This window comes from Astatotilapia calliptera, chromosome 18 (genome assembly GCF_964374335.1).
Source record: "Astatotilapia calliptera chromosome 18, fAstCal68.1, whole genome shotgun sequence".
NCBI classification, from domain to species: domain Eukaryota; kingdom Metazoa; phylum Chordata; class Actinopteri; order Cichliformes; family Cichlidae; genus Astatotilapia; species Astatotilapia calliptera.
In genome coordinates, this window is record NC_137439.1 from 23,878,400 (window position 1) to 23,890,919 (window position 12,520).

At 41.6% G+C, this 12,520-nt stretch overlaps 2 protein-coding genes across 11 annotated transcripts in view; one reads left to right on the forward strand and one right to left on the reverse strand.

Moving 5' to 3' along the window:
- Nucleotides 1-12,520, reverse strand: part of LOC113009911 (SPRY domain-containing SOCS box protein 4-like) — an 87,707-nt gene that overhangs the window by 12,204 nt on the left and 62,983 nt on the right. The window lies entirely within an intron of this gene.
- On the forward strand, nucleotides 7,586-9,722 carry LOC113009908 (uncharacterized). Its single transcript, XM_026148552.2, has 2 exons — nucleotides 7,586-7,771; nucleotides 8,217-9,722. The coding sequence occupies exons 1-2, from the start codon at nucleotides 7,588-7,590 to the stop codon at nucleotides 9,398-9,400; spliced, it is 1,368 nt and encodes a 455-aa protein (XP_026004337.1). The 5' UTR covers nucleotides 7,586-7,587; the 3' UTR covers nucleotides 9,401-9,722.

Sequence of the window (12,520 nt, forward strand, 5' to 3'; positions counted from 1 at the left end):
TGCATAACAGGCAACCCACCCGCAGTAGATGCGCTCGGTGTGAGGTCTCGCAGCAAGCTATCAAATACGGCGCATTTCTGGGCTTTTAAAAAAAACGCTATGCGTCGCCAGGTGTTTCATCGGATTTGAGGTGTTACCTCCTTTGACAGTCTCACAGTATCAGCTTAAAGCACTTGTTGCAGGCTGCTGAGTTTGCTCTAAAAGAACGTACGTACCTGGGCCTGCCTACTATCCTCGGAAACATAAAATGATTGGCTAGAAGTGTATCACAGCTCAGGAAAAAAAAGCACCGAAATAAAGCACCGAAATGTGCGCTGCTTTTCGGTCTGGTTACTACCGTTTATGTCAGAACCGGTGCCATCATGGCACCGGACACCGGTACCCATCCCTAGTCGTGAAAATACGGTAGTCGATTTAAACTAAAAGAATTTCGCTCTCTAAATTATGACTAAAACTAAATGACATTTTAGACTGTGACTCACACTGAATCAGTTTTCTGTCAAAATTAACACCGCTGTTACAAACAACTGGTCTGTGGGCTTCCTGCTTGTGTTGTTGTTGGTCCTTTTTCCAGATGCAGAGAAGAGTAAAGTGATAACATACAAAGAGCTGTGGTGGACCCAAGTGTTAAAAACAGTGAAAATGATCCACTGCAGTCACGATCTGTGCTTCTCATGATATATTTTTAAAAATATTACTTCGCACTTTTCCTGTTCATGGTGAACTCTTGGTGTTGTTCCCTTTCCATCACTTTTCAAGCAATGAGTGTTCAACCTGAACTGAACTGAACAAGACTCTTGGATGAGAGGTGAAACACCTTCATGAACTAAGACGTCCATTTGCCTTCAGTTTAAACACTTATTACTACCATGGCTCAAAGACGACACAGTCGCTCAGCTGAGTGCTGTTTCCAATAGTTTGGACGGCAGTGCGGTGACATCACTTCATGTGATTTGAATGTTGATAAAGAGGAATTATAGAGTGCTGAAACAGCTTGGACTCAGAAGCAGCTACAGTAGTAGCTCTGGCTCCTCAGCAGGTTTAACACCAGTGCGTACGTTTAAACTGAAGTGATTTAAGAAACCACTGAAGGTATGAGCGCTGGCTGCGTTTATACTTGCGCGATGCAGTAACTGCACTGCTCTGCTCTCTGAGTGAAACTGAGAAGAAGCTTCTTTTACTGAAACGCAGGAAACACAGAAGACTTCTTGAGTTCATGCATGTACTGTCAGAGCTGTGAACACGGGCTTTTGCATTAGCAAGATAAGCAATCTTTACACTTTAAACCCTATTACTTTTTATTGCACAGAGGTTTAACTAGGTGCTAATCAACACAACATATATATATACTTAGATTTCTGGGAGGTTTCATCTCAGGAGTGTTAAGGAGCACTAATGTAGGGTTGTGGTCACTGAAGAAACCAAATTTCCTCCTTTTGGTGACCACATTTATACTTGCATGCTATTTTCCCAGCATTATTTTGCAGTTAACTAAGTTGTGTAAAACCACAAACTGCATAAACCAAAGTGGGTGGAGAAGACAGATGCACACATTACACAGAGAGGAAACGTCTAACTAAAACATGATCGTTTCCTTTGTCTCTCCCTCAAGTCTTCCTCCCTCCATTTGCCACGGCTTCATCTCATCTGTAACAATACACCTCTCCGCTCTTTTCTCCAGCGACGCTCTTCTATCCGCAAAGGAGAAGCCCCTCTGCTTGCTTTCTTCTCTGCTTCCACTTTCACACTCTACAGTTTATCCTCTTCCCTCTTCATACTCACTAAGGTCACCGTGTTTGATCTTTCCTGGCATATAAGAATTTATTGCTGTTGGCTGAGAGCAGCATTATCTCAAAATGTCAACAAGAGACAGAAAAAAAAAACAGGTCTGCATTGTGCCTGATGACAGTGCAGTTTTTAATCATTATCCAGTTTGTTTAGGAAGTGCTTGCTAAGCCCAAGAGGTTGAAGAATTTAGAGGAGCATGTAATCCTTTAATCCTTTAATTAAAGCCAATACAATATGAAAATGAATAAACTTGCAGTTGCAAGGTTTTCACATGGTGGCAGAGCTAGAATGTGGGCTGATGCAAAATCCCAAAGCTCGCTCCTAAGCTTGTGTACATATACACAGAGTAACAACAGTTCTATAATGTGACCCCTTGGTATATGTCACACCTGCTGGGTTTTTTTCCCCTCTCCTAATCTAAAACCAAACTATCACATAGCCGCAGACTGTTTTCCTGTTAACATGAAATACAAAAACAAAACCACACATTTACTCAAAGGAAACGCACAAACTGTCTTGCAAAAATGTTGACAGGTAGAAAAAACGGATGCAAAGAGCACACATTACCGAGGGAAACACAAATGCAGGAAATCAAAGTGGCAAACAGACACACATCCCCCAAATCACAAAAGATCAGAAACACTCAAACGGTGTGAAGAAAACAAATACAGAATGCACACGCACGTCCACATGCACAGCCTTTGAGCTTGCTCAAGGGCAAATAAGTCCACTCAAGCACATGGCAGGGGTGGGTACTGATCTTAAGTACATTTTAATACAGAAGATAATTACCATAACTTTTGACTTTCTGATTTAAATAGCCTCCTTGCTAATTTACGCTTCTATTTTCCCCTTGTAGAAAAGGCTGTGTAAGGCTGCTTACATTCACAGTGCATATAACGTGCAGATGAGATTCTTTGAGGTTCTGGCAGAAAAACATATTTACATCCCTGAAAACTAAAAACTTCAAAAGCCTGTCAACATATTGATCTTTGGCCCATGAGTGTTCATGTGATCGCTACGTGACCACGCTTCACGGCCTGATTACGTATGCACCAGGTCAAGCCCATCTGTATACTCAACCTTCACTCGAGCTCATGGGCAAGGTTGTAAAAGTATTTGCAGAATCTTTCCATAGATACCAAACAACTCTAAACCATCTCTGCTGTGTTTTTGCAGCAGTACTTCTCGTACTGCGTACGTTTTACAGTTAATGTAAATGCATGACAAACTCAAATTACATCGTGGACCACATAAAGCCCATATTGATCAACTGTGGGCTGGACCAGTTCAACTACAGAAGTCTTAATATAACAAAAGAAGTGCAATTTCAACAGTATATGTTAGTTTTTCTTCAATGATTTAAAAAAAATAAATCCTGCAGTAGTAAATAAAAGATATGTGCTAGTGTGGTTCTTTGTGCTTAAAATGTGAGAAGAAAATGTGAAGAATTACCAAAACCGTCCTGGCAGCTCATTTCCCACACTTTGCTGTAATTATAAAACAGGATTGTGGCCCAAAAGAAAAAAACTTCTATAGCCTATGGTCATTAAATAGTCATTTTGTCATTTAATTTTTATTTTTTACTTAATTACTTTGATGTATGGCCATGGGAGAGGTCTTTATCAGCCAAGAAAAAAAAGCACCCATAAAAATAGATTTTTAAGTCCAGAGTTTTCCAGAGTCGTCCAGTGGGCCGGACTGGAGTCTTTCCCGTGCTGTTTCTTGTCCTCAAGCCTAAACATAAGGCTTGATATGCTTAAACTACTTTTTACAGATTTTAAATCTTTCTAATAGTGGGCCAAGTTTCTGGCTACATCAAACCAGAAAGTCAGCAGATTATCACGACACAGAAGCTTTAAGTGTGAGGCTGTTTCGAGACAGAAAGAAAAAATTGATTCTCGAGGCGCTGAATCTTTATCCCATTTAAAATCCGGTCTATCAGATACTTCCCTTGTTTTAATAGCCCTGCTGCACAGCTTCCTGCCCGGTCTGAGTCTCAGTGCATTGCTTTTACTATATGCTCCCCCCAAGAGTGTGACTTTCACATTGTATGTAGAACAAATCAGTGCAGAATATTAAATATAAAGCTGGCTTAGATCTTCTGGGAGGCGAGCAGTGCAGTAAAAACAGCTTATAAATATTTAAATTGACAAATCTGAGCCTAGCCAGTAATGAGAAAGTGGGTTTAAATTATTCGTTATGACACAACAAAGAGAATTTGTATAAAATAACCAGATTCAAACGTCACAACAAAAACAAAAACAGCAAAGATGAGGATTAGCGGGAGGTGTTTCTTTATTCTCCGACTCCTCTGCAAACACTAGAAGCTGAACTTTGCCAAACATCCTTCACAGACATGGAGAGAAGTTACTAATGTACCTCCGGTGGCATCTGCTTCCCCAGTTCATTGTGTGACACCAACAGTTTTTACCACTATCACACTTTAGGACACACTGAAGACGCCACTGTGCAGAACTAATGCTGTAATGTTGCAACAATCCATGGAGGATTTGTTAGAAAACGCTTTCATACTAAAAAATGGGGGGTGGGGGGGGATGCAGCCACGGGGTGGGAGCACTAATGGCTACAAACAAAGTTGTTCTAAGCCCGTCCCACACAGACAAATCCTTTGTGTTTCAAGTCCTCCTAGAGCAAACTCCTCCTTGAAATGTTTGGGTAACTTTAAATCGTCAGTGGTATGACTCACGTCTTACCGGCCACATTAGTGTCACGCAGAAAGATGGGCACTGTGGGCAGAGCTGGCCGGTACAGCGGAGCTGGTGGTAACACAAGCCACAGTGGTGCTTCTTTTTTAAGCCCTCCTCTCTTTTTACCATTACTGTAAATCCACTGTTTACCGTCTCCTCTGGGAAGGCAGGCAGAGAGATAAGAGAGAGGGAAGAACAGAAGATGTAAGAGAGCGGTAGACAGGAATAAAGGGAGCAAGGGAAGGGGTGAAGAAGAGGTAAAAAGAGCAAAGTAGATGAAGCAGAGAAAGATGTGAAGAGGTCGTGAGATAAGAGGGAAGGGTGGACTCGACAGAGTGAGAGTGATAAATAGGTAGAGACAGAGCACAGTGGGCCTGTCTGACCCTCAGATCCCCTTGAACTGCAGGAAGGCGGCTTTAGTCATACAAATCTCAATTTTAGAGGAAATCGTTGGCATAATTTACTAAGAACATCTTAAATTAAGAGACCCAGACCTTGTGTGTAAAGAGACTGAAGACTCGGGATTTTTCAAACTGTGCATTTAACCTGTGTAAGATATGTCAAGGACATTATTACTTCAAGCCAGAATAACCAGTCTACACAGCATTTTAGCATCTTTTAGCTACTTTTTTGCTTGAATTTAACTCTTACTGCTTCAATTTAGTCTTACTGTTCCCATTAACCTCGTTAGCATTTAGCTAATTAGCCATGGTTTTCATAAAATGCCGTTAAAGTCGTACTTACAATAGCCCAGTGGCCAAAAACATGTGTTAATGGTGTGAAATGGTGCAGTTCACAACAACTTATTGAGTAACATGATGACACTGGATCACTTACACACATATCTAATCTGAGTGTGCTACAGTTGTAACCTGCACAGGGTGTCCTATAACAGCTTGTATAGGCTCCAGCTTAAAAGAGTAGATGGATAGAGGAACAGCCAGAGAGAACAGATGACAAGGAGTATCTGTGGCATATTATTAACTAATTAATAAGGTTATTAATGTAAAAGTGGATATAAAAAAATCTCTTTTTAGATGAGAAAATACCAAAGATGCAACAAAAATAACAAATTCACAGAAAGACTGAATAACTGTATAAATGATTGGCTGATGCTACTGGGAATGTTTCTATGGTTCAGACACCAACATCTGCTATTTCAGTGTATTCCTCCTACTGCTCACTGTGGCTGTGATAATAGAAAGCTGGCGTTCCCTGTAACACAAACCAATCAATGGATTATAGGAGAGTCCATAATCTCTTTCTTATGGATAAATGCTTTTAAAACAACTGAATAATTAAACAAACCTAGACAGAGAGTGCCTGGCTTTAGCACATTAACAGATGTAATGTGCTGTGTAAACACTATTTCAGAATTTCAAAGATGGGCAGCCTCATTAGAGAGAGTAACCTAATTATATACACAATTAGGAAGGTCGCTGTGTGTTTGTGTGTGTGCCAGAAGAAAAGAAGGACGACAGAGGGAGAAAAACAAAGCAGTAGAAGAAGAAGCAGATCAAAGTTCAAAACAAATTAAAAAAAAGAAAAGAAGAAGAAGCGAGGAAAGTTTGGGGACAGCATATGTGTGGAAAAGGCTGCTGTTCCTGTAGCCTCAAGGCAACTCAAGGATCATCACACACACACACACACAAACACAGGCATTGACACTTCCTGTAAACAAACATGAGTTCTTACACGTGCACACATTCAGCAGGCACTCCTTTGCCACCGACCTAATAGAAACAGACTGAGCTAAAAACCCAGCTGATCCTTCACTGGCTTAACCTCTCAGGTCAGAGCATGGATTCCCCCAGCACGCGCACGCACGCACGCACGCACGCACGCACGCACGCACGCGCACGCACGCACGCACGCACGCACGCACGCACGCACACACACACAAGCATCAGGTGCAAAACAAAAAAGGGGATCAGGTGCAAAAACAGAGAGGTAAGAGAGACAGAAGTGATGGAGACTGAACCGTGGAATCTAACCTGGGATTGTAATCCACCTCTGTGGTTCTAATTTAGAAATCAGCTAATTTACAAGAAAAGTTAAAATATCTTCACTTGATTATCTTTAATGTTGCGCCTCTATTTGCACCTAGAACACAAAATGCTGCTAAACGCAGCAAGTCCATGTTCATGTTCATCCAGCACAATGGCCTAAACTGTGAGCAAGACAATTTTAAAGGAGAAATGCAGCACATCTCAGGTTTCAGAGCCTTATAATATACTATTACTGATCATTCTGACATCATGTTAAGTTTAGCTGTGCTGACTTTAGCTTTAGATAATGGAAAACTGTAACAATCAATAGTGCTGCTGCTCACGCACAAAAACAACACAGGCTGACGCAAAATTGCAGGCATGTGTTCACAGTCCGAGTACACCGTTATCTGTGAGGTGCACGTGCTCAGATTAAGGTTAGAGACGCACGGCACGTGAGCCCGGACATTACGCAGCAGAGACAGAGAGGTTTATGATCAAAACAAGCTGTAAAATCATAAAACCTGTAAGACAAAAAAAACAAAAAAACGGAAGTAAAGCGGGGCGAGTAAGTCGATGAGCAATCTGTCAAGGAAATGAACTTTTTTAATTCAGGTGATGAGGATGTTTACCACTTCATATATTAATAATTTACTAAGACAAAAACAAAAATAGCAGTAATACGAAGGACTCATTTTGGCCTTTAGAGTAAAAATGCATCGACTTAAGTATTAAAACGTTTTAGAAAGTTATGCAAGTAAAACATGTAAACCTACATTCGATCGCTTATAGTAAATCTGCGCATGCTGTTATTGTGCTGCAGCTTCTACTGCAGTGTCCCTACATACAGGAAGCCATTCACATTTAATTGATGCAAGCTTACCATCTCCATTATGCTGTAATGCAACAACGCTGCTTGTACATTATTGTACATTTAAATCTTGGTGTAGGAAATAAACAAATTTCAAAAGTTAAAAAACAAAATAATTGTTAAAAACAAACTGACGGAAATCATAAACGATTTGATGGTTTAATCATTCTCAGGAATATCAAGAGAGCAATAAAAACTGGGAGGTGCATTTGTCAAACTTCATAAGTGGATGGAGTATCCGCTCTGCCAGACTGCACTGCTCAACACTCTTCATGTTACAGGCTGTTTATCCTGGGAAGCTGGATTCAGGAATCCCCGCTGTGGTACCAAAGTTGTTATGGAGGAAACTTATACTAGCTACATCTGGAAATCACCCGCAATGGAGAGCTGGTGGAACACACCTATGCATGCAAGTAAGTAATTGCAATCCTAGAAGGCGTATTTGTGACGAGATTTCACAAAAGTTAAATAATAATAATAATAAAAATTTCTGCAGGCAAATCTAAGACCAGAATTTGTGCATGACGTTTTGACTGAGCGGGCTTTAGTTTTTCAGATATTGTTTTGCTGTTAAAGATAACAGCAGGCATCTGTTAGTAACAAACCTCCAGTGTGCAAAACACTGAAGGGAAGAAAGATGCAGAAAAGCCTGAGTGTTGTTTCAAATCTCTCCAAGACAGTGAAATGGATATGATTCATATGAGGTGTAAAATATGATTACAAGTGGGCGAGTATGAGTCACTCCTGCCACTCACTGCACTCTACCTTTCTTGACTTTAGCAATTGACAAATCTATAACAAGCACACTGAACTCAGGCCTTTGGATTCAAAGTTTTCTTGCCCTTTTCTTTCCAACAGCATCACGCGCACTCAAAGCTTTGCTGCTTGGTCCCAGGAGGACAGGGAAGAGCTCCACGGGTAACACCCTGTTGGGTCGAGGGCGGGTTTTTGACACGAGAGGAGGAGGGGCCAGTGCAGCAGCTGGTGCTGTCACTGCTGGACGCCATTTGACCGTGGTGGATGCACAGGGCTGGGGAACATCTGAGGACTTTGTTCCCAAAGAGGAGAAAATTGAACTCCTGAGAGCATTATCGCTGTGTGGAACTGAGGGGCCTCATGTGGTTCTGTTAGTGATTCCTCTTATGGACTTTACCGAGTCTGAGAGGAAAGCAGTAGAGAGAAGGATGGAAATCTTCACCTCTGCTGTCTGGAGACACACAATGGTGTTGTTCACTTTTGGAGACTTGCTAAAAGAAAAAGGCTGCAGCGTACAGGAGCACATCCAAACAGGTGGCCCTGCTCTGAAGTGGCTGATGGAGAAATGTCACTATCGATACCATGTGCTGGATAACAAGGCAGCTGTTAATTGCACGCAGGGGGGACTAAAGCAGGAGGTGAACAGAAGTGGAAGGAGACAGGAATGGACTTGGCTGAAGAAAACTGACAAAGAAGCACGAGGGGTGAGCACCGGAGGCGAGCTGGATAGGAGACGAGAAGGAGAGCAGCAGCAACTGAGAGAGCTGCTGAGCAAAGTGGAGGATATGCTGGAGGAGAACGGGGGGTGGCACTTCTCCTTTCACATGTACCAAAGGCTGGAGGAGGAATGGAAACGCAGAGAGCAGCAGCTGAGAGCTTTGCTCGAGGCACAGACAGAAGTGGGAAGTGCGAGGAGAAAACAAAAGACGGCAGAGACAAAGGCAGAAGTGGAGCCAGAACAACAGCAGAGTTTGGAGGCTGAAGAGCAGGAACAAAGCCGAAAGAAAGAGCTAGAGAACAAGGAGGGATGTGTGCAGAGGGAGATAAACACAGGGGAAGAGCGAGAAGAGGGAGTCGAGGTGGAGCTGATGAGACTGAGCAGTGAGGAGGAGAGGTGGGATACGAGCTCGGAGAGCGGGAGGGAGAGAGAAGAAGAGGAGGAGAGAGAAAAGATGAGGGGGCAGCTGGATGAGGAGAACACTGAGGTAAAGACTGGAACAGTGACTTCATGTTGGCCCAGTGGGGGTCCAAGGTTAGTTTTAAAGCCAATCAGGAGGCTGGCCTAAGGCAGTAATAACCACCAACTCCAACAACAACATCTGGTCATTTACTCTCGTGTGCTGTAACAAAAACTCTTGTCATGTGATCACCCATGAGAAAATAAACAAGAGAACAAATCCGGATCTTCACAGACCTACACGCAGCCACAGGCCGTTTACAAAGACTGCCTTCACAAAGCTGAGCCAACTGGCTTCACATTTATATTTAGTATAGACATGAGAGTGGGAAGGAAGTGTATGTCCCAAAAAAATGTCAAACTACTCACCGAGTGTATTTAAAGGACTAAAATGGTATCAAGTCATTAAATAAATACTGTTTTTTTTCCCATTTGCATTGCGTGTCAGTCATTGGTTCCATTGGTTATAACTGCACATATACCAGTCTGCTTCTAAAATCATCAGGAATGTGAGACACTGTGTGATTTCAGTCCTCACTTTTCTAATTATGCACATCTCCAAACTGTTGCAACAGTTCCTAATTTTAAAAATATTTGCAGCACTCTTGCACTCGAGTAATTAAAATCCAATTTCCCTTCTTGGGATAAACAGACACAAATAAAGAAACTCTGCTATCTGGAGAAAAAGTTAGCGGATGAACTCTGATAAAGGAGGATGCTTTCTTAACACCGCTCTCATTATTTTCCCCTCTTATATTTTTAGATTTTCAATTTGTAAATAAAATTGAGGCACTGTCACTCCATTCGAGGTTTTCAGCCTAAGCCGAGGGACGTGTGCTGTGCCACCCATTTCATTAAATCTCAGCAAACTGTCAATTGGCTTCAGGGGATTGCCGTCTCTCTTCGACTGACAGACTGTTAATTCTCATCTCTGGCTCGCAGTCATGATGCCGTGCGAGGTCATTTGTGCCGTAAGCAGCGAGGTCACTGTCTGCCCAAGACACCAGGCGTGACCAGAAAAGGCCATTTCAAATGCACATATTCAGATAAATATTTCATTAGGAGAGCTCCAGACTGTTCAGATTGTTAAGAAAAAATAAATCCAACCCAACTATTCATAAAAATTTGTTTTTTGTTTTTTGTTTTCATTTCTTTGCCATTTTTGAAGCAATGCAAAGATTTTCAACACTGTATTAATTAGTGAGCGTTCAGACGCTGCATTTGTTTTCATCCTGCCGCTTCTTTTAATTAGATACAGAAAGCTGCTGTGATATTAATTTGGTCCAAGAAGTCTGCTGTCTCCAGACATGAGCTGCTGAGATTTGTGTTTACAGAGCTTCACTGGAACCAAACGTTACACCAGATGCTTTCAGCAGTCACCTCTTCCCAGGCAGACTGTGTGATCTATCAGTGATCGAGTTTATGAGTTTAAATACAAAATGTCATAAACTCCTTTTAATAGAGATTGCTTTAAAACTAACCCACCTTGCTACCTCTGAACATTGATGTCAGAGGCCCATTAAAACCAGTTATTTTAGGATGAATGGTGGGCCCTAACATACAAACTCACTTGCTAAAGTTAAAAAAAAACGAACGAACGCCGGAAAGTTTTATTTTTCCAAAAATCACGACTTTTTTAATCAGTCGGTCCAACAATAAAAGCTTTCAGCTGACCCCGCAGCCGTGTTCTTAGAGCTGACAAAATTGTTAGCGTGTAACTGCTGCCAGTAATCTTCTATTTGATAACACAGTAAAGTTCCTCCTTCAAAGTCTCTGTGTTGACATCTCTGACGAAATTGCAACTCATCTGGAATTTGATACCTTGTTATGATTTTTATTGGACTTCGTTGCACAAGATGAAGTCTGACACACGGTTGGGTGAGCACTATCAGCTCTAAATATGCCGTGAAATTCCTTATCAAGACAAACCGTGGCTGGGAACAAAGTGTTTTGGGAATAGTTGCCAATTAGTGAATGAAAGGTTTATCTGCAATCAGTGTTATGTAATAGCAGATCGCTATTGGTCAGGAGTCCACACTTCAACATAAGAGGTGCTTGTGAAATGTTAAAGAGTACAAGTGAAATTATTAAACAGAAGAATTGGAAAGGCGTTCACCTTTAATAGTAATATAGTGAATGACGTGGAGCTATAAATAACCCTCTGCACCTTTTATTTGTCTGGCTCCAATAGCTGCTTGAGGTGAGCACTCGTCTAGGCCACTGCTGTTGCTATGAAACAACTGACAACCCATTTAATGTGCAGCACTGGTGAGCTAAAAGCTGAAATATCTTTGACTTTTAGCGCTGGAATGTGCTCCGCTCGAGCAGCAAGAGGTATGAGTGGCGTCCGATAAAGCTGTAGCCCGGTCACAAACTCAGCTTTAGTATATCTGCACAGACTCACTGTCAATGACAGGCTCAGCGTGTACTTAAATGCTAGTGCTCACCTCAAATGACATGGTCATGACTACGACAGTGTTTCCTTAACATCTAACATAGCATCTCCCTTAACTAACGTTTAATGTTAGTCGTCTTGTCTCTGTGGTAATTATCTCACATTTGAGTTTTTCCTGTTTTGCTGTGATTGCTGGTTTTCCCCGTACATCTCTTTTGATCTTTTTCAGAACCTTTGATTTTGTTCAAATATGCCTAATCCTTTAAAAGTCTCCAATTAATCCCCTGCGTATCCGTAGTCAGATCGTCCTCTTCAGAGGGGTTTACTGTGAAGCAAGATTAATGGGTTAGCAATCTATGTTGAGCTTGTCTGTGTGACAAAAGTGCCCATCTTTTTACAAGACTAGGCGAGCTGGTCATGTAAAAACAACACACACGCGCGATGAATACCTGTTCAGCCATCACATTAGAAACAAACAGCAGCACTGAGAGCCCAATCGGCATTAAAATAACTCAAACTCAATTGCTTATTTTCTCACTCTGTGATTTCTGGCAGCATTAACCTTTTGTCTTGCTTGTAACTGTGTTGCTATATTATTTTTTATGTTTTTTATAGATTTTTTTTTTAAACCCCATTTTATTATCATTACCTGATAACATCTGTGACTGAAGTAGGCGGCACTCATAAGGATCATTTTGTGTGAAAGAAGACTCATATGACGTGTGAAACGCCCCCATTCATGCGAGCAGACAGAGAGACTGAAACAGAAAGCCCGACTTGACAGAGAAACCTGATAATTGCTGTTGTGATGCCCATTATCTCTGACTGGAGTAG